Below are 23,995 nucleotides of genomic sequence, written 5' to 3'. Positions count from 1 at the left end.
TTCGGTGTTGGCATCATTGGTTAATAAGTCTATATTTATATTCCCTGTTTTTATAGTATTTACATGACCATTTAACCCACAAAATGTACTGTCTGTATATATCAACAAGTCAGATAAATTTTTGAAAAAAATGTGTCCATACATGCCCCAGGTGGCCTATACACACAGATAATTGCTATATGTTCTCTAGCACATTTTAGATTTATTGCAGAAAATTCTGTGATTCCTTCCATGCAGAATGCACTTACATCAATAACACCAAAATTACTTGTTTTAACTGTGAAGATTCCTACACCAGCCCCAGATTTGTTTTTCCTACTAAAGGCAGAACAAAATTTCATGGAGAGTGGTTGACTAATGCTAATTAGGTCTTCAGTGTCCCAATGTTCAGTTATGGTTAAAATACCAGGTTTATCAAGACATTTGATAATATACAGACCATTGTGCTGGTTTTAAGACTACCAGGATTCTGGCGTATGACATTAAGCCTGAGTTTCTCCTGCTGGACTATAGAGGACTGTTTAGTGCCACCAAACTGCCCAGCAGGCTTTATAAGTTTCCCAGGTTTGCCTGCAGCGACTGTTTGTGTGGCAGGTTCTCATTTGGTGGGTTGTGCCATTCCATGGCAATTCACTTATTTACACCGCTTTGTGGAGAGTTTCGTCTAATTTTCTGGACAATTAATTCGCTGACAGTCTTTTTGCCTCTTTTATTCATGTGCACATCATGAGTTGTGTGCAGGTCTCTTTTTACGTTGCTGACATTGTCAGCAACTGAAATATTTTGTAGGCGCAACATAAGAACAATGACCAGGAAGACTGCGCGAAGTGATGGTACTCCTCGATAACGCCCTCCGCCATTCTGATAGACTGACAAAAAACAGTATACAGAAGTTGGGTTGGGGAGTCGTTCCTCACCCACCTTATTCGCCTGATCTTGTGCCCTCAGATTTTCACCATTTCCGCTCTCTAGCAAACAACCTTCAAGAAACGTAAATTAAGGATGGAAATGCGATCCGAAGATGGCCCGACGAGTTCGTCGTCTGAAAACCACGTCATTTCTACAGTCACAGTATCTAAAAAAAGCGTTGGCAGACTGTAGTAAATAGTGAGAGAATATATTATTGATGTCTAAAGTCTCTGTTATGTGTATCTGTTCTGTTTATTAATCCTCTAGAAAACACCAACGTTATACTTTAGATTTTTAGTCTTTCATAGATTGAAACCACAGTCTAGTTGAAACTCTATGACTGAAATCAAAGACCTTGTAAATAAGTAAGGATAGAAACCAAGTTGGTTAGAAATACAATAATTCTAACCTCCTTGATTGAAACTGTCTCGTGTGGGTGCAAGATATTTGCGCCGACAAATCATTGCATGCGGGCAGGCCTTAAGCCATGTCAAATGTTTGGTTGGCTACACTGATTTATCAACGTTAAAACAAAACTGCTGGGAGATGTTTTCAAAGTTCAAATAGCGGATATTGTCAAAATCGGCATTTTAGAGTCGTAGGCTAGCCCATCGAAGCTTGGTTACAGTTCTTATGCCGTTTATTGTCTGCCGAGGAAACGCAAGCTGTTTCCTCCTGAAGTACAGTACTGACTACCGTTCTTATCGGTAGGCGCACATTTCTATAGCCCAGTATTATGAGTAAAGTGTGATTAGCATTAGAAACATCTTTTTGGCGAGCAATACAGAATAAATGAGCACATTTGGTGGCCGGATGCAAGAAATCCCTGATGTATCTGTGGATAATTTTGAAAACGAGAATCTACTATCAACAGCTTTTTTTCTTAGTCATGCACATACGGGTATATAAATATTTATAGCTGTATATACGGCATACACGTGAAGTATATTCAAAATTGCTGTAGCCCTGTGTTCACTTTCTTTCTGTAATTTCAGATCACATGAGAGGCTTAAATGATGTTGCTTTCTACGAACGGCTGCTAACTGCGGAAAAGGAAGGCTGTACTGTGTATTTGTATTGCTCGGATATTACACGTGTGTACTTAATGGATATGAAATTTAAGAAGGGTAAAAAGCACTTAACGAATATGGGTTTTGAGAAGATTGATAAGTATATAAAAGTGCTGCCACTGGGACCATCACTAATAGATGTTCCTTCTCCAGAAAACTCTGATAGTAGGACCCTTGCCGTCACCTGCATACCAGCTGGACATTGCCCAGGTTCTGTAATGTGAGTATAAGTTGATTAAATTATGTATAGATAACGTATGAAACTGGTGGAAAATGAAGTTACTTTTAGGATGTGTGTGCTGACAGTAGTTTACATAGTTAATTTGTTTTGGGTTTGTAAGGAATTGTGATTTTTAAAGTGATGCAGCAAATGTCCAACTTGCATACTGGTACATCTACATTGATACTCCGCAAGCCACCCAACGGTGTGTGGCGGAGGGCACTTTACGTGCCACTGTCATTACCTCCCTTTCCTGTTCCAGTCGCGTATGGTTCGCGGGAAGAACGACTGTCTGAAAGCCTCCGTGCGCGCTCTAATCCCTCTAATTTTACATTCGTGATCTCCTTGGGAGGTATAAGTAGGGGGAAGCAATATATTCGATACCTCATCCAGAAACGCACCCTCTCGAAACCTGGCGAGCAAGCTACACCGCGATGCAGAGCGCCTCTCTTGCAGAGTCTGCCACTTGAGTTTATTAAACATCTCCGTAACGCTATCACGGTTACCAAATAACCCTGTGACGAAACGCGCCGCTCTTCTTTGGATCTTCTCTATCTCCTCCGTCAGACCGATCTGGTACGGATCCCACACTGATGAGCAATACTCAAGTATAGGTCGAACGAGTGTTTTGTAAGCCACCTCCTTTGTTGATGGACTACATTTTCTAAGCACTCTCCCAATGAATCTCATTCTGGTACCCGCCTTACCAACAATTAATTTTATATGATCATTCCACTTCAAATCGTTCCGCATGCATACTCCCAGATATTTTACAGAAGTAACTGCTACCAGTGTTTGTTCCGCTATCATATAATCATACAATAAAGAATCCTTCTTTCTATGTATTCGCAATACATTACATTTGTCTATGTTAAGGGTCAGTTGCCACTCCCTGCACCAAGTGCCTATCCGCTGCAGATCTTCCTGCATTTCGCTACAATTTTCTAATGCTGCAACTTCTCTGTATACTACAGCATCATCCGCGAAAAGCCGCATGGAACTTCCGACACTATCTACTAGGTCATTTATATATAATGTGAAAAGCAATGGTCCCATAACACTCCCCTGTGGCACGCCAGAGGTTACTTTAACGTCTGTAGACGTCTCTCCATTGATAACAACATGCTGTGTTCTGTTTGCTAAAAACTCTTCAATCCAGCCACACAGCTGGTCTGATATTCCGTAGGCTCTTACTTTGTTTATCAGGCGACAGTGCGGAACTGTATCGAATGCCTTCCGGAAGTCAAGAAAAATAGCATCTACCTGGGAGCCTGTATCTAATATTTTCTGGGTCTCATGAACAAATAAAGCGAGTTGGGTCTCACACGATCGCTGTTTCCGGAATCCATGTTGATTCCTACATAGTAGATTCTGGGTTTCCAGAAATGACATGATACGCGAGCAAAAAACATGTTCTAAAATTCTACAAGAGATCGACGTCAGAGATATAGGTCTATAGTTTTGCGCATCTGCTCAACGACCCTTCTTGAAGACTGGGACTATCTGTGCTCTTTTCCAATCATTTGGAACCCTCCGTTCCTCTAGAGACTTGCGGTACACGGCTGTTAGAAGGGGGGCAAGTTCTTTCGCGTACTCTGAGTAGAATCGAATTGGTATCCCGTCAGGTCCAGTGGACTTTCCTCTATTGAGTGATTCCAGTTGCTTTTCTATTCCTTGGACACTTATTTCGATGTCAGCCATTTTTTCGTTTGTGCGAGGATTTAGAGAAGGAACTGCAGTACAGGAACAGCTTTGGAAAAAGGTGTTTAGTATTTCAGCTTTACGCGTGTCATCCTCTGTTTCAATGCCATCATCATTCCGTAGTGTCTGGATATGCTGTTTCGAGCCACTTACTGATTTAACGTAAGACCAGAACTTCCTAGGATTTTCTGTCAAGTCGGTACATAGAATTTTACTTTCGAATTCAATGAACGTTTCACGCATAGCCCTCCTTACGCTAACTTTGACATCGTTTAGCTTCTGTTTGTCTGAGAGGTTTTGGCTGCGTTTAAACTTGGAGTGGAGCTCTCTTTGCTTTCGCAGTAGTTTCCTAACTTTGTTGTTGTACCACGGTGGGTTTTTCCCGTCCCTCACAGTTTTACTCGGCACGTACCTGTCTAAAACGCATTTTACGATTGCCTTGAACTTTTTCCATAAACACTCAACATTGTCAGTGTCGGAACAGAAATTTTCGTTTTGATCTGTTAGGTAGTCTGAAATCTGCCTTCTATTACTCTTGCTAAACAGATAAACCTTCCTCCCTTTTTTTATATTCCTATTAACTTCCATATTCAGGGATGCTGCAACGGCCTTATGATCACTGATTCCCTGTTCTGTACATACAGAGTCGAAAAGTTCGGGTCTGTTCGTTATCAGTAGGTCCAAGATGTTATCTCCACGAGTCGGTTCTCTGTTTAATTGCTCGAGGTAATTTTCGGATAGTGCACTCAGTATAATGTCACTCGATGCTCTGTCCCTACCACCTGTCCTAAACATCTGAGTGTCCCAGTCTATATCTGGTAAATTGAAATCTCCACCTAAGACTATAACATGCTGAGAAAATTTATGTGAAATGTATTCCAAATTTTCTCTCAGTTGTTCTGCCACTAATGCTGCTGAGTCGGGAGGTCGGTAAAAGGAGCCAATTATTAACCTAGTTCGGTTGTTTAGTGTAACCTCCACCCATAATAATTCACAGGAACTATCCACTTCTACTTCACTACAGGATAAACTACTACTAACAGCGACGAACACTCCACCACCGGTTGCATGCAATCTATCCTTTCTAAACACCGTCTGTACCTTTGTAAAAATTTCGGCAGAATTTATCTCTGGCTTAAGCCAGCTTTCTGTACCTATAACGATTTCAGCTTCGGTGCTTTCTATCAGCGCTTGAAGTTCCGGTACTTTACCAACGCAGCTTCGACAGTTGACAATTACAATACCGATTGCTGCTTGGTCCCCGCATGTCCTGACTTTGCCCCGCACCCGTTGAGGCTGTTGCCCTTTCTGTACTTGCCCAAGGCCATCTAACCTAAAAAACCACCCAGCCCACGCCACACAACCCCTGCTACCCGTGTAGCCGCTTGTTGCGTGTAGTGGACTCCTGACCTATCCAGCGGAACCCGAAACCCCACCACCCTATGGCGTGACAATGTTTGATGCCCATGTGGATTGAAAACAAGTCGGCCGAATGAACATTTACCTAAAACTCCCTTTCGTACTGAGATTTTTCATAGGTGGTTCACTTAAAAACATGAATAGTTCTTACCACAAGAGTCTTCTGTACAAAGTTTGGACCAAACTTGTTGCAGTAGAGAAAGAACTGTACGCTGAGTTGTTGAAGAGAAGACCGAATGATGTGTTTCTTATCTTTGGTGCAAAAGTTATAACATCCTTACACTGATTGTCATTTATTCTGACATTTTTGCAACACATTTAAAGTACATGCTGCAGTGTTACCCACACCACTTCCGTTGAGTCAAATCCTGGATTTCAGCAGATGGGGATGGGGGAGGTGAATTTTGCCATTGTTCAGACACAAAGTTCTCTAGAATAAATGAAGGTGTTTTCTTAATCTATTATAATAACAATTACAGTAAATTTTTGGGGCTACTAAGTCTGAAAGCTGTGTGGCAAAGAATTTTCATTTTTAAATTTAAGATTAAGAAGAAATGCATGTAGTTCTGGGTGGAAAGGGGGGGGGGGGGGGAAGAAGGGGCCAAAGCTGCAGCCCAGTAGCTGCCTTACCACTCACCCCTGGATTCGCCACTGTGTCCATTACTTGAACATAGATTTTGTGAACTAGATTGATGTATTCAAACAAAAATGAACTGTGTGGAAAAATCAACTTCATATTTGTGATACATATTCCCACAACTCAAGGAAGCTAATTGTGGAGCTGACATGACTTGGTACTTTGCAGGAATCATAAAACTAGATAAAAAGTTTTCAGTAATTTGCTAGACATTTGGCTCAAGGCTAACCTCAAAATCATGAGACAGAGTAAGCCAATACATAATCTTCAGAAGAAGAAATTCTTACTACTGTCAACTGACACACACAAAAATAGAAGAAACTATTGTAACTTTAGAAACTATTAATTCCTTCCTCAGGGAGATATAAGGGGTAGTTTGGGAAAAGTTAGAAAAGAAAGGCAGGTCACTCAGACTCCTCAGGATGACAGGAACCCACCTGTTGTGAGAGCAAGGAGTGACAAGATTTAAGAGGAGGAGGAAGGGAAAGGGGGTGGTGTACATTTGTAAGCACTGGGCCAGGTTCAGTCCAGAAATAAGAGAGCAAAGAGTGAGAAGCAAAGTTAGATTAAAAATAAGGGGAATGAAGTGAACTGTGCAATCAAGAACAGAGAGAAGGTATATGAATTTCAGTGACATATAGATTGTACAGACAAGTTACTAAACATATTTCAGTGATTGGATAAACTTGTGTGATTTCTTTCCCAATTCCCATTTTATGATATTGACCTAGATCTGCAAACAATTTGGTTTGTTTTTGAACATGTATGCTTCCATTTATTTAACTGTATCATGAACCACTGTTGCATATACTGGGTGTTTCAAAATGTGTAGCAGTTTCAAGGGTTTCTAGCATTTATTACATTCAACTTACAATTATGAATAATACATCAAATGAAAGAGCAACATTAACAGTTTTTCTTACAGTCAGGTACATCAGATTATAGTGGAGGCTCTATGAACCCCCAAAGGTAAAAATCAGACAGCATCAATTTGGATGAATGTGGAGGCCGTGTGAGACAAGCAATGTCATCTGGCCACCTGGGGACAATATAGCAGTCATTTACATTTAAACAATCATGTACTGAGTTATGCCAGTGAAGTGGCACTCCATATTTCTCTCAAATACAAGTGCCACGGTTTAGTTTCTTCAAATTGGGGAAAGAGCCTTAGTTCTAGTACATCAAGATAAGACACCAATTACAGTTACTTCACTGAAAAGGAAAAGTCCATAAACTTTCTGCCCAAATTTGTCACAAAAACATTCATTTTAGCAGCATATAATTGAAACTGTACCTCATTGTGGGGTTTTGCTGACACCCAGATGTGCACATTGTCTGTTCACATTTCCACTCAGGTTAAATGTCAATTTATCACTGAAGATGACACAATACAGAAAATTTTCATTGACATGCAACATTTTGTTTGCAAAGTTGGCAGGTCAACTGTAGTCTTTGGGCTTTAGAGCTCGTAATAACTACAAACAATAAGGGCGTAGTTGTAAGCATTTCCTTAAATATCTCAATGCAGATATTGAAGGAATTGCTAATTCATGACTAGTCTTTTGAACTGATTTCTTGGGGCTATGCATGAATACTCTCTCACACATTCAACACGTTTTTTAGCCACACTTGCTCTTCCCATACCCTTTCTCTTGCAAAGTCGGGTGGTAGCTTCAAACTGATAGTACCATCCACAGATGTTATCATCACTTGGAAGATTACAGTGGAACTAATACAGAATGCACATTGCACTGTAACAACAGATGAAATCCTTGCAAACTGTTATACCCAAAAAGCTTTCTGTGCAGTTGTCACCATATTTGCTATTAGTGCTATATTATGGTGTCTGCTTGACAGACACTACTTGAACCTGGCAAATACACAGTTTTAATCTGCCTAGTATTTTCAAATCAGTGCACACTCCACTGCAAACTGAAAATTCTTTCTGGGATAGCATCACAATATGTAAAGTGCTTTGTTTAACAAATGAGACATATACATATGATCATTATTATCTAGTTTATATAAACAAGAGATCAAGTCACACACACACACACACACACACACACACACACACACACACACACACACACACACACACGAGTAAAACTGTGAGGGACGGGAAAAACCCACCGTGGTACAACAACAAAGTTAGGAAACTACTGCGAAAGCAAAGAGAGCTCCACACACACACACACACACACACACACACACACACACACACACACACACACTGCTGTGGTAGAAGAATAACATTAAAATAAATCCTCATTTCACTAGGAGCACAAACCTTGACCAGACCTCCACTAAAGAAATTCCACCCTGCAAGTGTTAAAAACAGCTTAAGCTTCATAAGTGATGTGAGAAATGTGAAAACAGAATTGCGCCCACCTGCCACCAATGGTCTAACACGCTAGATTATGGAAGTGGCTAAAATTTCAGAGATGTGCTGGACACTGTGGAAGATACTGTCAACAGTCTGCACATGTTTGTCTATGAGATCAGCTCGAAATGCAGACTAGGGGTGTGCAAGTAGCAAATCTATGGTGGGGTGATGTGCAGTAAAACAGTAGTGTGTCAAATGACGCATCAGTCAATAGTGTCATTCTGCCACATCTGTCAGTAGCATGCACTTTGTTATGCATTGAACATGTGGCATCAAATTAGCTGCTAGTGCACATATAGTTGGCAAATGTAGAGCAAGTCATCCATGGATGAACATCACAGTGTGTGTGGTAGACCTATGCAGTTCCAGGAAGCTTCCATGGTAGTTAGGCAGATATTTACCTTTAAAAGAAAACTGAGAGTTGCCTGAGATAGTAAAGCAATCTTACTGCATAAATAGCAATGTTGATTGTAGATTTGCATCATCTTTGGCTGCTAGCAGAAGTCAGCCTACAGGCTTACAGCATTCACACCAGACTATTCTGTGGAAATCTCTTCATCTCTCCATAACTATTGCAGCCTACACCAGTTTGTGCCTACTTACTGTATTGAAGCATTGAATTTCTTACTCAATTTTTATGCCACACACTTCCATCCATAACCAAATTGATGAATCCGTGATGCCTCAGGATGTGTGCTATCAACCAATCCCTTCTATTAGTCGCATTGTGTGATGAATTTTTTTCCCCCCCAATTTTGTTCAGTACCACCTCGTTAGTTACTCGATCTAACTATCTAATCTTCAGCTTTGCTTCTTCAGAAATGCTTTGCTTGCCCTTGCCAGTCTCTGTTTTATATACTCTCTTTTTCAGCCACTGTCATTTAGTCACTTGCCGAAGAGGCTAAACTCATCTTTTAGTTTTAGTGCCTCATTTGTTAATGTAATTCCCTCATTAATTCAACTACACCCCATACTTGTTATACTTTTGTTGATGTTCTCCTTCTGGTCTCTTTGAGGTGCACACACACACTCACTCTCTCTCTCTCTCTCTCTCTCTCTCTCTCTCTCTAACTTATTTTCTAAGCTCCTTGCTGCCTTGACAGAATTACGATGTCATTAGGAAACTTAAAAGTTTTTATTTTTCTCCCCGAACTTTAATTTGATTTCCAAATTTCTCATTGCTTTCCTTTACTGTTTCCCCAGTGTACAAATTAAATAATGTTGGGGATAGGCTGCAACCCTGTCTCACTTGCTTCTCAACTACGGCTTCTCTTTCACACCCTTAGACTTTTCTACAAATGCTATCTGGTTTCCGTATAAATTATAGACAACCTTGGTGGTCTTTGTGTTTTATTCCTTCTACCTTCATAATTTCAAACTGTATTACAGTTAACATTGTCAGAATCTTTCTTTACACCTACAAATGCTATAAATGCCCTTAATGTGCCTTCTAAAACAAGTTGTAGGATCAGTATTGTCTTGATTACATTTCTACAAGACCTGAAATGGTCTCCTCCATCACTGAAGCAGTACCGCATCATGGTGGTGGCTTAGTTATCACTGTATATATTTTTTGTGGTAGTTAGCATTAACCCCATCTAGTACAGGCTCTACTCTACTCGAGAATTTGCCAATTTTATTTAAATTACCTTCACGACTGAATACCCTTAGTTATGTCAGTCGCCAATCATCTAAAGGAGGGAAGTTGTGTGGGTCACCTGTCTATGAACTGTGTAAACTTTCTGGAATGAAATTGTAATTCTGCAGCAGAGTGTGTGCTGATATGAAACTTCCTAGCAGATTAAAGCTGTGTGCTATACTAGTGGAAATAAAGCTGTGAGGATGAGTCAGGAGTTATGTTTGGGTAGTTCAGTCAGTAGAGAACTTGCTGTGAGAGGCAAAGGTGCCGTGTCAGAGTCGTGGTCCAGCACACAGTTGTAAACTGTGTGGACTGTGTTCAGTGTATGTGACTGTATTTTAACTGTTTGTGTATTGTATTTTCCAAGGCAGAAATTGGGAGCTAGTCCAGCATTTGCCTAAATGAGGGTGCAAAACCGCCTCAAAACAACCCTCAGGCTGATGGATGCACTAGCCATGATCAATAATCTGCTGTGCAGATTTGATCCAGGTCTGATTCACCTTCCTATCTCAAAAGCTCGTGTGTTGTGTGTTAGCCTATACTAGTGGATCAGCAGCCAATAAAATTTAGTTGAAGACTACCACAATAAAAGTCCCGCAGTCTCCTTTCAACAACTGTTGTCAAATCGTGCGAAGAGTTCTTTGACATTCTTGGTAAGTGATGACTGGGGCAGGACAAAACAACAGCAAAATTGTCAGAATACACTTGCAGGGATGTGAGTTCCATGTAACTCTTACACTAATGGACACTTGGAACAGTTGCCAAACTTCGATGAAATTACTTCATGATCATTTGATTGCACTTTGAAAGTCTGCTAGTATCAAACACATGCATTAATTTAAGGCAGAAGTTTCAGAGAATGGACATTTGGATAATTGTATGTAATTTTTGGACTTTTTTATGCCATGCAGACAGGAAGGGGATTCAGCATGATATATAATTAACACCTGGCAGCATTCAGACGTAATCAACAAAAGTAAGCTGTTGAAAAACACCTGTATGAAACTTGAGATGTTTGATAATACTGTATATTCAACCCACAGGCCACAAATTAGGTACTTTAAAGACAACTTAAATTTCTAGGCTTCACAAACTAATGCTTAATGTTTTCTTAATGGAAATTTGGTCAATGAGTACACAAAAACTACAAGTTTCAGCAGGAATTGCCTTTTTCCTAAACCTGCGTCACATGATTTGGATATACCTTTTAAACTGGAGAGTGCTGAAAGAATTATTTCTCCTCTTATATGAATATACAAATATATATTGGTTGTCCCCAGCCTTCTGGGTCAAATTATGCTGATGATCATAAACCGAGTATTTTGTTATAAGGAACCAAGGGTTAAAAATGGATATTTCAGGTGGTAAGGGGTCTCAAATGAGCAATGTGTATGAGACATATGCATATAAACTGCATATCATTCAGGGATATGACGGGAACGATCATTTGAAGAAGCCAAAAACTTCATATGGCCATATGACCTATTCTAAATGTATGTTATTTTTTTCTGTATTATTCAATACACTGTCAGGTTGAAACATGCACAACAGTTAGTAAACATTAGAACATGTTTTTTACAAAATACCAAGTGAAAAATATGTATTTTTAACATTCACCTCTAAGCATTATTGTACATGACACATTACAGCTGTTGCACAGTTAACAATAAATGTTTGAATATCCTGTCATCATCTACAATGCATTTTTGCACTCTTAGGTGACCATGTTGCTTGACAGAGTACAAATACATCTGCACTTTACCTAATGAGGGCAGCAGCTTTCATGATGCAACCAAGCAGCTTGTCTCATCTATTCATCTATTGTTTGTACACTTCAGACTTCATCCAACCCAATGAACAAAAATCTAATTGCGTAAGGTCAGGCAATGTTGATGGCTAGTTAGCTGTACTGCCATGACCAATCAAGCTATTAGTGTAAGTGCAGTTGAAATGTTTCCTCACATATCTGGTAAAATGCGGCTGTGCTCTGTTATGCTGGAAGTATGGCCAGAGAAACATCCTCGAGGTGTTCAACAAATAAGTTTTCCAAAAAATTCAAGTAATTCTATCCCATTACTTGCTCTTCTAAAATGACTAGCCCCATCAACATGCTACCAATCGTGCTGCATCAGACATTGATCGTAGTGTGGTTTTCCTGCAACCAGCAATGATTATTATGTGTGGTGTTGATTCCATTCTGTGTAAACATGGCTTCATTAGTGAATAGTATTTAATGGAAGCAAATGAAATTTGTCATTTAACGACTGACAAAATTCAAGTTCTGTAGCATTATCACCAGTGTGAAGATTATGGACATGCAGAATGTGAAATGGTTCAAGTTTTCTGCATGTAATATTTGTCATGCAAGTTTGTGGAACATGGATATGTGCAGAAAGTTGTGTATGCAGGTAATAGAACTCTGCTGCACCATTGCAACAAGGTGTTGCTGTTTCTGCACAGGTTGTTGAACTAGATGTTCAGAAGAAAAATGGGAATACCTGTTTCATGCAGTGTGTTGAAAACTCTTGTGACGAAGCAAGCTGGGATAATTTTAATTCCTCTCTTGTTTTGCCATCTGCCTCCTAAAATTCGTTTTTTCACTTTTTACAATTTACCATTAACATAGGTGAATATAATCTGGATTTTCATAAATAGAGAAAGGTTGACCCTCAGTTTTAAAGTAAATAACACCAGACCTAATTTTGTGCTTAGTTTTATGTATGTAATTGATTCTGACCTCAAAGTCAGCCGCAGTGACCGAGCAGTTCTAGACCCTTCAGTCTGGAACCGAGCTGCTGCTGCTGCTGCTGCGGTTGCAGGTTAGAATCCTGCCTCGGGCATGGATGTGTGTGATGTCCTTAGGTTAGTTAGGTTTAAGTAGTTCTAAGTCAAGGGAGTGATGACCTCAGAGGTTAACTCCCATACTGCTTAGAGCCATTTGAACGTAAAACTCGTAGTAGAAGAAACTGTTAAAAAGACGCAATTTTTCAATGTATTCAGTTAATTTAATGAGTTAAGTTTTGATTGTAAATTCTGTATGTTTAACTTTGAACAATGTGTAGTTTCATTACCGATTATTGTGATGATATATAAGGGCCTGATGTTTGGTCATGAGACAGTCAGTCCACGGCCGAGTTTCAGACGAGTAAACTTTGCTGGTTAGAACAACAATGCTTCAATTTAACTATGAAATAAGTGTTAAACAATCAGGCCATGTGTAAAAACCTAGGACAGTGACTGCACCATATGTACCTGATTATTCTTCAAGAACTGTGAACTTTGTGGTTAAGTTTTACTGCTCGTAAATGTTCAACAGTAAACTATAGCAGCAGTATGTGGAGTTTCGCCTGCAAACTATTAATGAGGCTTATCACAAGTTAAACAATAGTGCATGGGCCATATAACTGTGTATTATTGGGGGGTTGTGAAAAGTGAAATTAAAGTACTGTGACACACAACTGTGCACCTGTCAGCTACATAATTTAAAGTAGTCAGTGGCAGAATCCACACCCCATATTTTTCAGCCAGTCTAACAACACAATACGATGACACAGAGGACAACAAACGAAATAAATAAAAGCAAGTGGGACCGCCACACTCTAGTAAACACTATATGATCAGGAATTTGAAATATTATAAAGCACCAACAGTATTCTTACATAGCAGCAGGAGCACTACCATCACAGAGTCTGTTAAAATACAACATGTCTGTGTATTTGTTAGTGTAGATATGTGGCATTGTAGTCAGCACATATCCAAATTCAGTTAACCAATGCTTCTCTCTGATGCACTCTGAATCCCTCACATTACTTCACTCATAACACCCCATGGACAGCTGTGCATTCAGTGGACTAGTTTAATTTGAGAAAGACATCCTGAGCAAATAGGTTGAAAGCAACAAGGTATGATGAAAACAATGAGGTAGGTTAGGTTAGAATAAAGTGTCAGAGGTTGAGTTGTAACACACACATGTGCATCTCACTAGCCCAAAAACTAATGTACGTTAGATGTGTTCTGTCTCAGAAACAGTTCAAAATATGAACTTATCTGCTACCTTTTACCCACCATCCCCCCTCCCAGCTTCTATATTTTTGTGATAAACATATAGCAATAATAAAACAAGTAAATGATGAACCTGTACAGCTATTACTTCATTGTTCTCTAAAGATGTAGGTACCTCCTTCTCTAATGAAACTTAGTAAGGGTCCTAGACTGATGAATGATACTCAAGAAATGGTGAAAGAAAGTCTTTGTGACATCTTTTATGGATGGAATTTAGTCTGATATATTGTACGGGTACAGTTGCGGATACAGTTCTTGTGTATTGAATCATGCCTCTACTCACCTCTGCCAGACTGGAGCAGTTTGGGTAATGTGGGAATGCCCAATATTCAAAGTACAGGAGCATTTTGATGCCTGCCAATTTGGCATGTGACATTCTAGTTGGAGAGGATCCTGCAGAGTGGGTAGTAGGTGAGTGATGTACATGACTGCTCACCAGTGTGTGTAAAGTATGCACAAAAAGGTAATAATTCTAGATTCAAGTTAGTTTGGTGTAAAAAGGAGAAAGCACACAATATTATGGCAGCCTTACTGAATCTGGAAAGAAGTGGCTAACTCAAGTTAAGTTATGAAATTGTATGAATGCTAATGTGTTGTGAATGAACTTGTCATGGTGGGGATATTTTCTATGAAAAAAAGTATAATAAATCCAGTGTCTAATATAAACTTTCTGATTTCAATAGATGTTTATAACAAATTTTATGAGATTGCTAACAAATTATGTGAAAGAGTAAGAATAGGAGTTTGATAGAGCACTGATGATACTGTTAAGAACTTTATTATTGTTCTGTGTGTACCTTGGGAGTAATGTTAACCACAAATGCTGTCAAAAATAGTGTCTGATGCCAAATGACTGAGATAGAAAGTTAGAGATATGATATTCAATACAAGCATTAATCTAAATACAGTGAGTGTAAGCCTTACAATATGCATTTTTCACAACTAAATTTTTGTGGTCATTTCACCTTAAATACTTTGGGTAGATGACCAAATATATTTTGCAGTCATGTTTGAATCCCGAGATTGATGTTATATGATGTGGGATGTTAAGATATGATATGGTTCAGATACTGAATATCGGGGTAGCCAGCAGCTATCAAAGACTGTTGACAAAATACTAATTGATAGTTTTCACCAACCTGTACACAAGAAAACAATCCTGAACACATTAATTCAGAGAGCAAAAGATTTCTGACATTGACTACCTACAGTCTAAATTGCAGCATGTCTGTGCCACTGAAGGCTGGTGGCTTGTGAATAGGCAGAAGAAGCCAAGCCGGTGGCTTTCCTGTCATACTGTGTGGCAACGAGCAGCAGATTAGGATTGAGACCAGTGTTCCGGCCCACCTCAAGATACAAGATATGCTATGTCCTGTTAAAAATGACATAGCTCTTAGTGTGTCTGGTGCCCCTTGGGAGTGTGGCAGCACCTACATAGGTCAGACAATTCAGAGTTGCAGAGCATTGTACCGCGCACAAGAGACATACTAAACAATGTGAACCTGACAAGTCGACCATAGCTGAGCATTGCATGGAAACTGACACAAAATGCAGTTTGAGAACATGAGTGTCTTGGCTCATGTGTCAACATACTGGGATTGCGTTGTAAAAGAAACAGCGGAGTTTGGAATGAACAGCAACAATTTTAAGAGAGACCGGGGGTACACACTTAGCAGGACATGGGGGTGGGCTTTGGATGTCGAAAGGAAGCAATGACAAATGCTTAATGCTTGTAGGGGGGTGGGAGCAGCAGTTTCAAATGACATGCTGGCCCCCCTTGTGCAACCTGACGTCACTCAGTCCTGCGGTAGGCCGTAGCTGCTAAAAGCTGCCCAGTTCACCTTCCACGCATGCATCATTTCAGCTATCTCTGATTGGTACCAGCAGCCGTAATTGGGGCTTTATAAGTGGAAAATTGTGCCAGTCCCGGCAGTCAGTAGTTTTATTCCTGATGATAATGACGGAGATAGCCACTGAAACCTAGAGAATTTTATTAAAATTGACGTGGCTTAAAAACCAAGAAGATTTTATTCAGACTTGCCACCACAAAAGACTCTTAAGACACAATGTCCCTAACATCAAGGGTGGAAACTTTAGCACTAGTTCTTGCCACTTCATGCTCAGCCTTTCCCAAACTTACACCATCTACTACTGGACATAAACAGGTGCAAGAACACTCAGTGTGGACAGTTTTGTGGCATATACCTGCCTCTCAAGTATCACCTACCGTTGCACATCCACTAAATGAAGCCTGTCTCTACCTGAGCTCGGTCTAGTGCTGTGTGTTTCTGTGTTGTGTAATAACTCCAGCTGAACAACGAAACTGGTGAACTGTACCTCAGCTTACCAGACTTATCCTACCATTGACACTTACCACTGCCTCAGTTTCTGATCAGGAAAGTGATGTCATCAGTCCTATGGACCACACTGCCTTGGGTACCTGCCAGTTTCCATTCTAGCAGTGACTAGTAACCTTCTGAATGGTTCCTATGTTCTCACCCTGAATCCTGTATAGAACCTAATACAATAACAACTTTTTTTTGTTGACACAACCTTGTATTTTTTGTGTTAGCTAGAAAATTGCAGCTGCAAAAACAGTTCAGCGTGCCCACCAGAAGAGTCCTGGCTATGAATGTATTGGACCTGATATGCAGGACTAGGGTTAGACAAGGCCGTAGAAAATTCAGACAGATTCCTGAAACCCTAGTCCTTACTGTAGGAGTGTGAGGATATGACACAGTAGTGCACTACTGACACAAGACTTAGATTCACAAAATATTCGTAGTCAGTAATTTAAGATCTCTTCGAGAAATTTTCTTTGCAACGAAGCTAAAGAATAAATAGACTTTAATTCCAGAACAATTCACATCTATACTTTAGTATCAGTTGCACTTTTTAAGTTCCTGACTTGTTTTGATCTCTTTGGATCATCATCACATTTATGTAGTTGCATAAGCAACCCATCATGTCTGTGTCAGAACCTCATGTCAGAGTGCTGTACTCTGATGTGAGGTTCTGACAGACATATGACACTCTGATATGAGGGACTGACACAGGCACAACAGATTTCTGATGCAACTACATAGGTTTGAAGATGATCCAGAGAGAACAAAACATGTCATGTATTTAAAAATATGCAGCTAAGACTGAAGAATAAATGAGAATTATTTTAAATATTACCAAAGATGGTGTTCTCTCATGATGGAGAGAATGAGAAATGTTAGTTCATGAATCTGCTGATTATTACCAGCAGTATATACTGTAGCAGCACCACCGTTTAGGATAGGGAAAGTTAGTTTTGTGCGACATTCGGAGCACGAGTTACGGCCAGGGGCGGGCCGGATTGCAGTAAGTTACGCATACCAGCAGTTGCGAAGGCAAATAGAGGCCACAGGGGCATAGGACTGCCAGAGAGGCAGTTTCCATGGTGCAAGTCACAGGCAGAAGAGGACTACCAGCCAACCTAAGTGTTACGCATACGTGACGCAAAGCAGCACACTTGACAAAACAGAGACGCACAGCCAAGTATAAGTATGTTTAGTTTTCTAACGAGATTCATTAAAGTGTGGCAGCTCTCCTGGATGGTGAGGCATGTCAAACTGCTGGGCTACATGCAGCAACAGATGGGGCGACAGTGTCCCAGTCCACGGCGGATCATTGGTTCGACCCTCTGAGGCTGACACAGGGTCTGCAGGTCACTCTTCAGCTCGCTGCCGCGGGTAGTCGTCTCTGCTCCCGACACACTTCCCAAGGCGAGGGCCACAGATTCAGATGCCGGATCACGGGCGCTTGTTTGACACCGCGATCCGTGCTACGCTGGCAAGGATGACGCAGCTGGCCGCCTGCGGCTCACACTGAGCAGCACTGAGTCTGCTGCTGGTGCAGCCATCCTGACGTAATCGGATCTCTGCAGCTGGCATACAAGGCCAGCACGACACAGCGGTGCATTGCACAGGCTGCTGGGGTGCTTCCTCAGCATTGCGGGGCCGTGTGACGCAGACCGAGGTGAACGGAGCACTGTAGTGAAAACAATAAATCATTTGGAAAGTTCTCGCCGAGTTTCAATACACCACATTTGGCGTCTGATACCACTACATTTGGTGTCTTCCTGCTACATTTGGTCATCCTGATACATTCAGTGGCAGAACTCCCACAACAGTACACTGATCAGCCAGAACATTATGACCATCTACCTATTGGCCAGTATGTCTACCTCTTGTATGGATAACAACAGTAACGGACTTTGGTAGGTCACTGGAGGGAGCTGGCACCACATCTGCACACAGAAGTCACCTAATTCCTGTAAATTCGAGGGAGGGGGATGATGAGCTCTGATGCCACTTTGTCACGTCACAGATACGTTTCATTGCCTTCAGATCTGGTGAGTTGGTGGCGAGCACATCAGCTTAAACTTGCCATTGTGTTCCTTGAACCACTCCATCACTCCTGGCCTTGTGATGTGGTGCTTATCTTGTTGAAAAATGCCATTGCCATCATGAAACATGATCATCGTGGTGAAGGGGTTTATGTGATCTGAAACCAGTGTACGATACTCTATGGCCATCGTGGTGCCTTGCACGACCTCCACTTGACCACTGGATGCCCACATGAATGTTCCCCAGAGCATAATGGAGCCACTGTCAGCTTGTCTCAGTTCGTTCTGCAGTACAGATGTCAAGGAGCTGTTCCCCTGGAAGACGACGGATTTTCACCCTCCCATTGGCATGATGAGGAAAGAATAAGGATTCATCAGACCATGCAACACTCTGCCACTGCGCCATTGTCCTGTGGTGATGGTCACATGCCCATTTCAGTCGTGTTAACACTGACACTGACACTGGCACTGTCGCAGGCACCGGCATCGGTCGTCTGTGGAGACACATCATTAGGAGTGTTTGGTGCACTGTGTGTTAACACACACTTGTACTCTGTCTAGCATTAAAGTATGATGTTAGTTCTGCCACAGTTTGCCGCCTGTCCTGTTTTACCAGTCTGCCTAGCCTATGATGGTCGTCATCTGTAATGAGGGGTGATTGTCCAACCCCATGATGTCAGAACCAACAAGTTGTGCAGTTTCCGAAATGCTCGTGCCGAGCCTCCAGACCGTCACAATCTGCCCTCAGTCAAACTCGTATCCCACACCTTCCCCATGCTACACAAAGACTGCACGCTAGTGGATACTAATGCATATGCGTGTGTCTGACTAGCAGTCATTCCTCGCCAGGTGATGCTGCTATTGCTTGCACGGGTTTGTATAGACAGAAGGTCAGTGGTCATAGTGTTCTGGCTGACCAGTGTATTTGTCTCTAGCTGTTACACACAGGTTTCCCTTTACATGTGCTTTCCCATTTTACCATGCTTCCATGATGTGTACTTCTGCTTGGTATCTCGAAGTACTATCTTCAGCTTTACATGAGTACTGAAGAAATGATTTAATAACATTTTGTGATGTCACAGTATTTCATTGTTAAATTTTACCACAAAAGAATCTTTTGTTTACGACCTTTATAACTTACCACAAGATGATTTCTCCATGTAAATAATGTTTCGACAGTACGACCTCTTTTACTGTACATGCGTGGGGATTTTTGTAGTTTTCATTTGTTGCAGGTTTTTATTTGAAACTGACAAATTTAATGTTCTGTATACTGGAGATTTTCGAATTTTACCTGAAGATATTTGCAAGTTCACATCTTTAAGAAATGGGCCGTCTCTAAAGAAGATCCACACACTTTATCTTGATACCACTTTTTTGGATAGATGTTACTATTATTTTCCTTCCCGTGCAGAGAGTGCCTCCACAGTTTGCAACAGAATCTGTGAATGGCTTCAGTTGAGCCCCAGACACACAGTTGTGATTGATTTACCAGGTATGTTTAACTTTTTCTCATTAATACTTTGCCAATTGGCTGTCATTTGTGGTGGCTGCAGATCCTATTGCACCTAAAATATGTTGAACTTCTTGCAGGAACACACAAATCAGTTACCATATTCTGCATCATACTCAGAGTTCACAAACTTGATCCATGGAACACAGATAAATGCCACTGTGGTAGGAAGTAAAAATGGCAACAATTAATTTGTTACCCATATCAAATGTGGAGGCAGTTACTTGTATGGGTGTTTAGCCATTATAGCTCCTTGTAATTTTTGAAATTTCTGTTCAGTGTTTGTTTACTGCTAACTGTTTCCTGAAAAGTCCTGGGAACTGAAAACTGTGCATCACACCACTACTTCCACAGAGTAATTTTCTATTGAAAGGGGGTCAAGGTTTGAGTTCAGATTCCAGTCTGTCTCACTGTTTTAATCCACCTAGAAGTTTCACTGTAGTTTATACCCTGATGCAGACTGAAGTATTTATTGTGGAGCTTAATTATTATGTCTTTTCATAGACAATTTGCTTATGTAGTAGCTTGCAGTTGTGGTAATCTGGTTAAGCTATATAAAAAAAGTCAGACTTTGTTTTGTATTTATCAGCCTGAAGCTTTATTGTCATCTAGATGACAACAACAAAGGCTACAAGGAGATTACTTTTTCTTTTAGTATTGTGGTTGTGAATTTTACAGTTTATTCAAAATGCACTCGTATTACTAACCAAAAACACCAACATGGAATAAATGTATTGGCATGTAAGTGTAAGAATCCCAAAGTCTTAAATTTTATTGAAATAGAAGTGTGTATTTATCTATTGGAAATCATTATATTGTAGAAGGTTAGACAATTCCACTACATCCTTTTCGGTCTTTATCAACCACTTTTGTTATTTGAAAATATTTTGTGTTCCAATATCAAATTTCCACCATGAAAGAAAGTAACTGCATGATTTCTTCACATGTACAGTGAGCATGGCTCTATGCAGAATCCTTATTGTATTATTTACACACAAATTTAGCATCTGTTCTAAAGCTGTCATCTTGTTCACAGGACAGTATTGAGAGTTGTGTGCTCTTGAGTTATCATTCAGCGAGTTTCCTTTTGAAAAATGAATGCATTTATATTAAGAACATTCATCATGGATTTCAGCTAAATAAACTTTTGATGACTTTCACTAGTTTTTAAAATTCTGTGGTGTTTTTGAATCAGTTTTGTTGAAAGTTTGTCATCTGTCACCTGAAATGTAAGGCAAGATACTTTGACACATCAAATCCAATGAAACGTAACATGAATATGTACATATATAATGGGGAGAAAACTGAGTGCAAATGTTTCTACAAGTTGTGATAGACCTATGTAGTTAGAAATTCTCCCAAGGGGGAAAAAATAGTGTAGGAGTTAAAGAATGTGAAGCAGACCAAATATTCAGGAGTTAGAAAAGCATACCAGACTATCAAAACACCACCATTTACATAACTAATTTTAGAACTCTGTAAGAATGAATTGAAAGTAAGTTCAACACTCTCATCTAGCTGAGCCAAGGGTAACAAAACTGAGCAAGTGCTCATGCAGAACTGTATTTTGTGATGTCACGTGCAGTTTTTAAATCAAGTACAGACAGTAAAAACTTCCCGTAAGTGAAGTAACTATACCCTTATAGGGAGTGTCATCAGGAAACAAAAGTACCAAAGTCCATGTTTCTTCTCATTTCTTCTCTGCAGAAAATATCTGCAAGGAAACAGAGTTGAGATATTAAGGAAAAGAGTCAATATAATCAGAGTAGAGCACACCAGCAATCTCTGAAGAGGTTGATGCAATTCTGTAAATTGAAATTTCTTAGAGTAATCATTGTAATTACATTAATTTTTCCTGTGTAGATTACATGTCTCCAGCTCAAGGGAAATGAAGGGTAAAGACCAAACATAGCTGATAAATGGCTCCCATACTGCAGTGAAACCAGAAAGAGTTTGTAACACATGTGAAGGAACTAAAACATTGTGTGCATCTTGTATATCTTTATTTGTATCTGCTTGAGACACATACTCACACACTTGTTTTCTGGAGTTACAGCTGGCACCAAAAGGATTGGCTCAGTTATGTCAGAGCCAAAAGTAGATATCACTCTGTATATCATACACCTCTCCCCTCCTTTCCCTCTTTACAAGGATTGAAGCAGCTACAGTAAAAGTGCACATTCTGTTTGTGCTGCACTGTGTATCTTACTACCACTCAAAGCAGCATATGGGGGAGAGGCTCTCATAGTGCAACTATCTCTCTACCATTTCTTCCCATATTAGTAGTTCAGTGTGCACTGTCTGTGGGCTCTACTCTCATTTGCCCAAAGGATTTTGTTGGAGGCCCTAGGATTTTAAAACAGTAGGTAACGTGTATATGAGCACTGCATTAGGGTGGGTCTCTGGCATTTTCCTCTCCTCCTTCCGTAGCCTTGCTGTTGATGCTCAGTGGAAAGTTGATTCTCGATGACAGTTTTGTCTGGATGGAGCAACCCTTGAAAGGAAACTGCTGACATGAATACTCAAGTAAACTGATTATGCTGTTAAGCCAACTGAATGTTTTTAACGTCAAAACAGTTATCAGGACCTCATTGCAAGTGTGATAGACTGTCTCACTAGAACATCAGTCCCAAAGTCCTTGACCAGCTTAAGAGGCAGCCTGTGCATTGGTTAAATGATGTCTACCACTCTGTGATTGGTGTCAGGTACGTGACACTCACTGTTCAAATGTAGATAACCTTCCATCCTCTTCAGTCACTGGGGCAAATTACTGAAGAAAAATCTGAGACAAAAAATGCCTTGATGGTTCTGTTGCTGGCAGATGTGGCAGGCCTTTCAATTACTGTTACCATGAGCCAGGATATAGCAACATAATCACCATTTTTGATGGAAAGGATTGTATAAGATTTCCACTCAAATGCCAAGGAATACAGAATGAGATTTTCACTCTGCAGCGGAGTGTGAACTGATACGAAACTTCCTGGCAGATTAAAACTGTGTGCCGGACCAAGACTCAAACTCAGGACCTATGCCTTTTGCGGGCAAGTGCTCTACCATCTGAGCTACCCAAGGACGACTTGTGCCCTGTCCTCACAGCTTTACTTCTGCCAGTATCTCGTCTCCTACTTTCCAAACTTTACAGAAGCTCTCCTGAGAACCTTGCAAGACTAGCACTCCTGAAAGAAAGGATATTGGGGAGACATAGCTTAGCCACAGCCTGGGGGATGTTTCCAGAATGAGATTTTCACCCTGCAGCAGAGTGTGCGCAGATATGAAACTTCCTGTCAGATTAAACCTGTCAGATTAGAACTGTGTGCCAGACTGAGACTCGAACTCGGGACCTTTGCTTTTACGGGCAAGTGCTCTGCCGTCTGAGCAGAGTGAAAATTTCATTCTGGAAACATCCCCCAGGCTGTGGCTAAGCCATGTCTTCACAATATCCTTTCTTTCAGGAGTGCTGGTTTTGCAAGTTTCGCAGGAGAGCTTCTGTAAACTTAGGAAGGTAGGAGACGAGATACTGGCAGAAGTAAAGCTGTGAGGAGAGAGTGTGAGTTGTACTTGGGTAGCTCAGATGGTAGAGCACTTGCCTGCAAAAGGTAAAGGTCCTGAGTTCGAGTCTCGGTCCGACACACAGTTTTAATCTGCCCAGAAGTTTCACCAAGGAAAACAATTGCCCATTCTCTATGTTGGAGCTGGATTGCGTATTACTTGAGGCTTGGGATGCTGTTTGCTATAAGACTTTTTGGGAAGTGTAGTCTTCATCATCATACTACTACTACTACTACTACTATTCATACCTGTGAAGGACCATTCATTGCCCAGTAATTTAACATAGTCCTCACATGTTATGTAGGAAAGTGTTTGGAATGAATGATCAAGTAGCATTACTCTTGGTTTTAGATCTAGGATCCATATCCATTTTCACAAGCTCAAAAATTCGTTTGGTGGGGGGGAGCCCCCCCCCCCCCCCCCAACAATTTAAGAAAAGTATTAGTTATATTATGCTTTGTAAAATCTGAAAATTATGTTGGAATTTTTTTTTCCTTGTACGATGATAGTTGTCT

The 23,995-nt window shown here is 40.6% G+C and overlaps 1 protein-coding gene across 3 annotated transcripts in view; it reads left to right on the top strand.

The window, feature by feature from the left end:
• The first annotated feature begins 1,335 nt into the window (after positions 1–1,335).
• Positions 1,336–23,995, top strand: part of LOC124721784 (protein artemis-like) — a 188,763-nt gene continuing 166,103 nt past the window's right edge. For 2 of the 3 annotated variants that reach the window (XM_047246899.1, XM_047246900.1), the window contains exons 1-3: positions 1,336–1,810; positions 1,905–2,199; positions 19,654–19,913. In XM_047246899.1, coding sequence (XP_047102855.1) covers positions 1,702–1,810; positions 1,905–2,199; positions 19,654–19,913 — 664 coding nt within the window. In that variant the 5' untranslated portion in view covers positions 1,336–1,701. The remainder of the gene's footprint in view (positions 1,811–1,904; positions 2,200–19,653; positions 19,914–23,995) is intronic. The other variant, XM_047246901.1, reaches the window with a different exon arrangement.

The sequence above is a fragment of the Schistocerca piceifrons genome, chromosome X, assembly GCF_021461385.2.
Source record: "Schistocerca piceifrons isolate TAMUIC-IGC-003096 chromosome X, iqSchPice1.1, whole genome shotgun sequence".
In the NCBI taxonomy this organism is placed as follows: Eukaryota; Metazoa; Arthropoda; class Insecta; order Orthoptera; family Acrididae; genus Schistocerca; species Schistocerca piceifrons.
The sequence above is the reverse complement of the archived record's forward strand: the minus strand, read 5'-3'. Positions and strand labels throughout refer to the sequence as shown.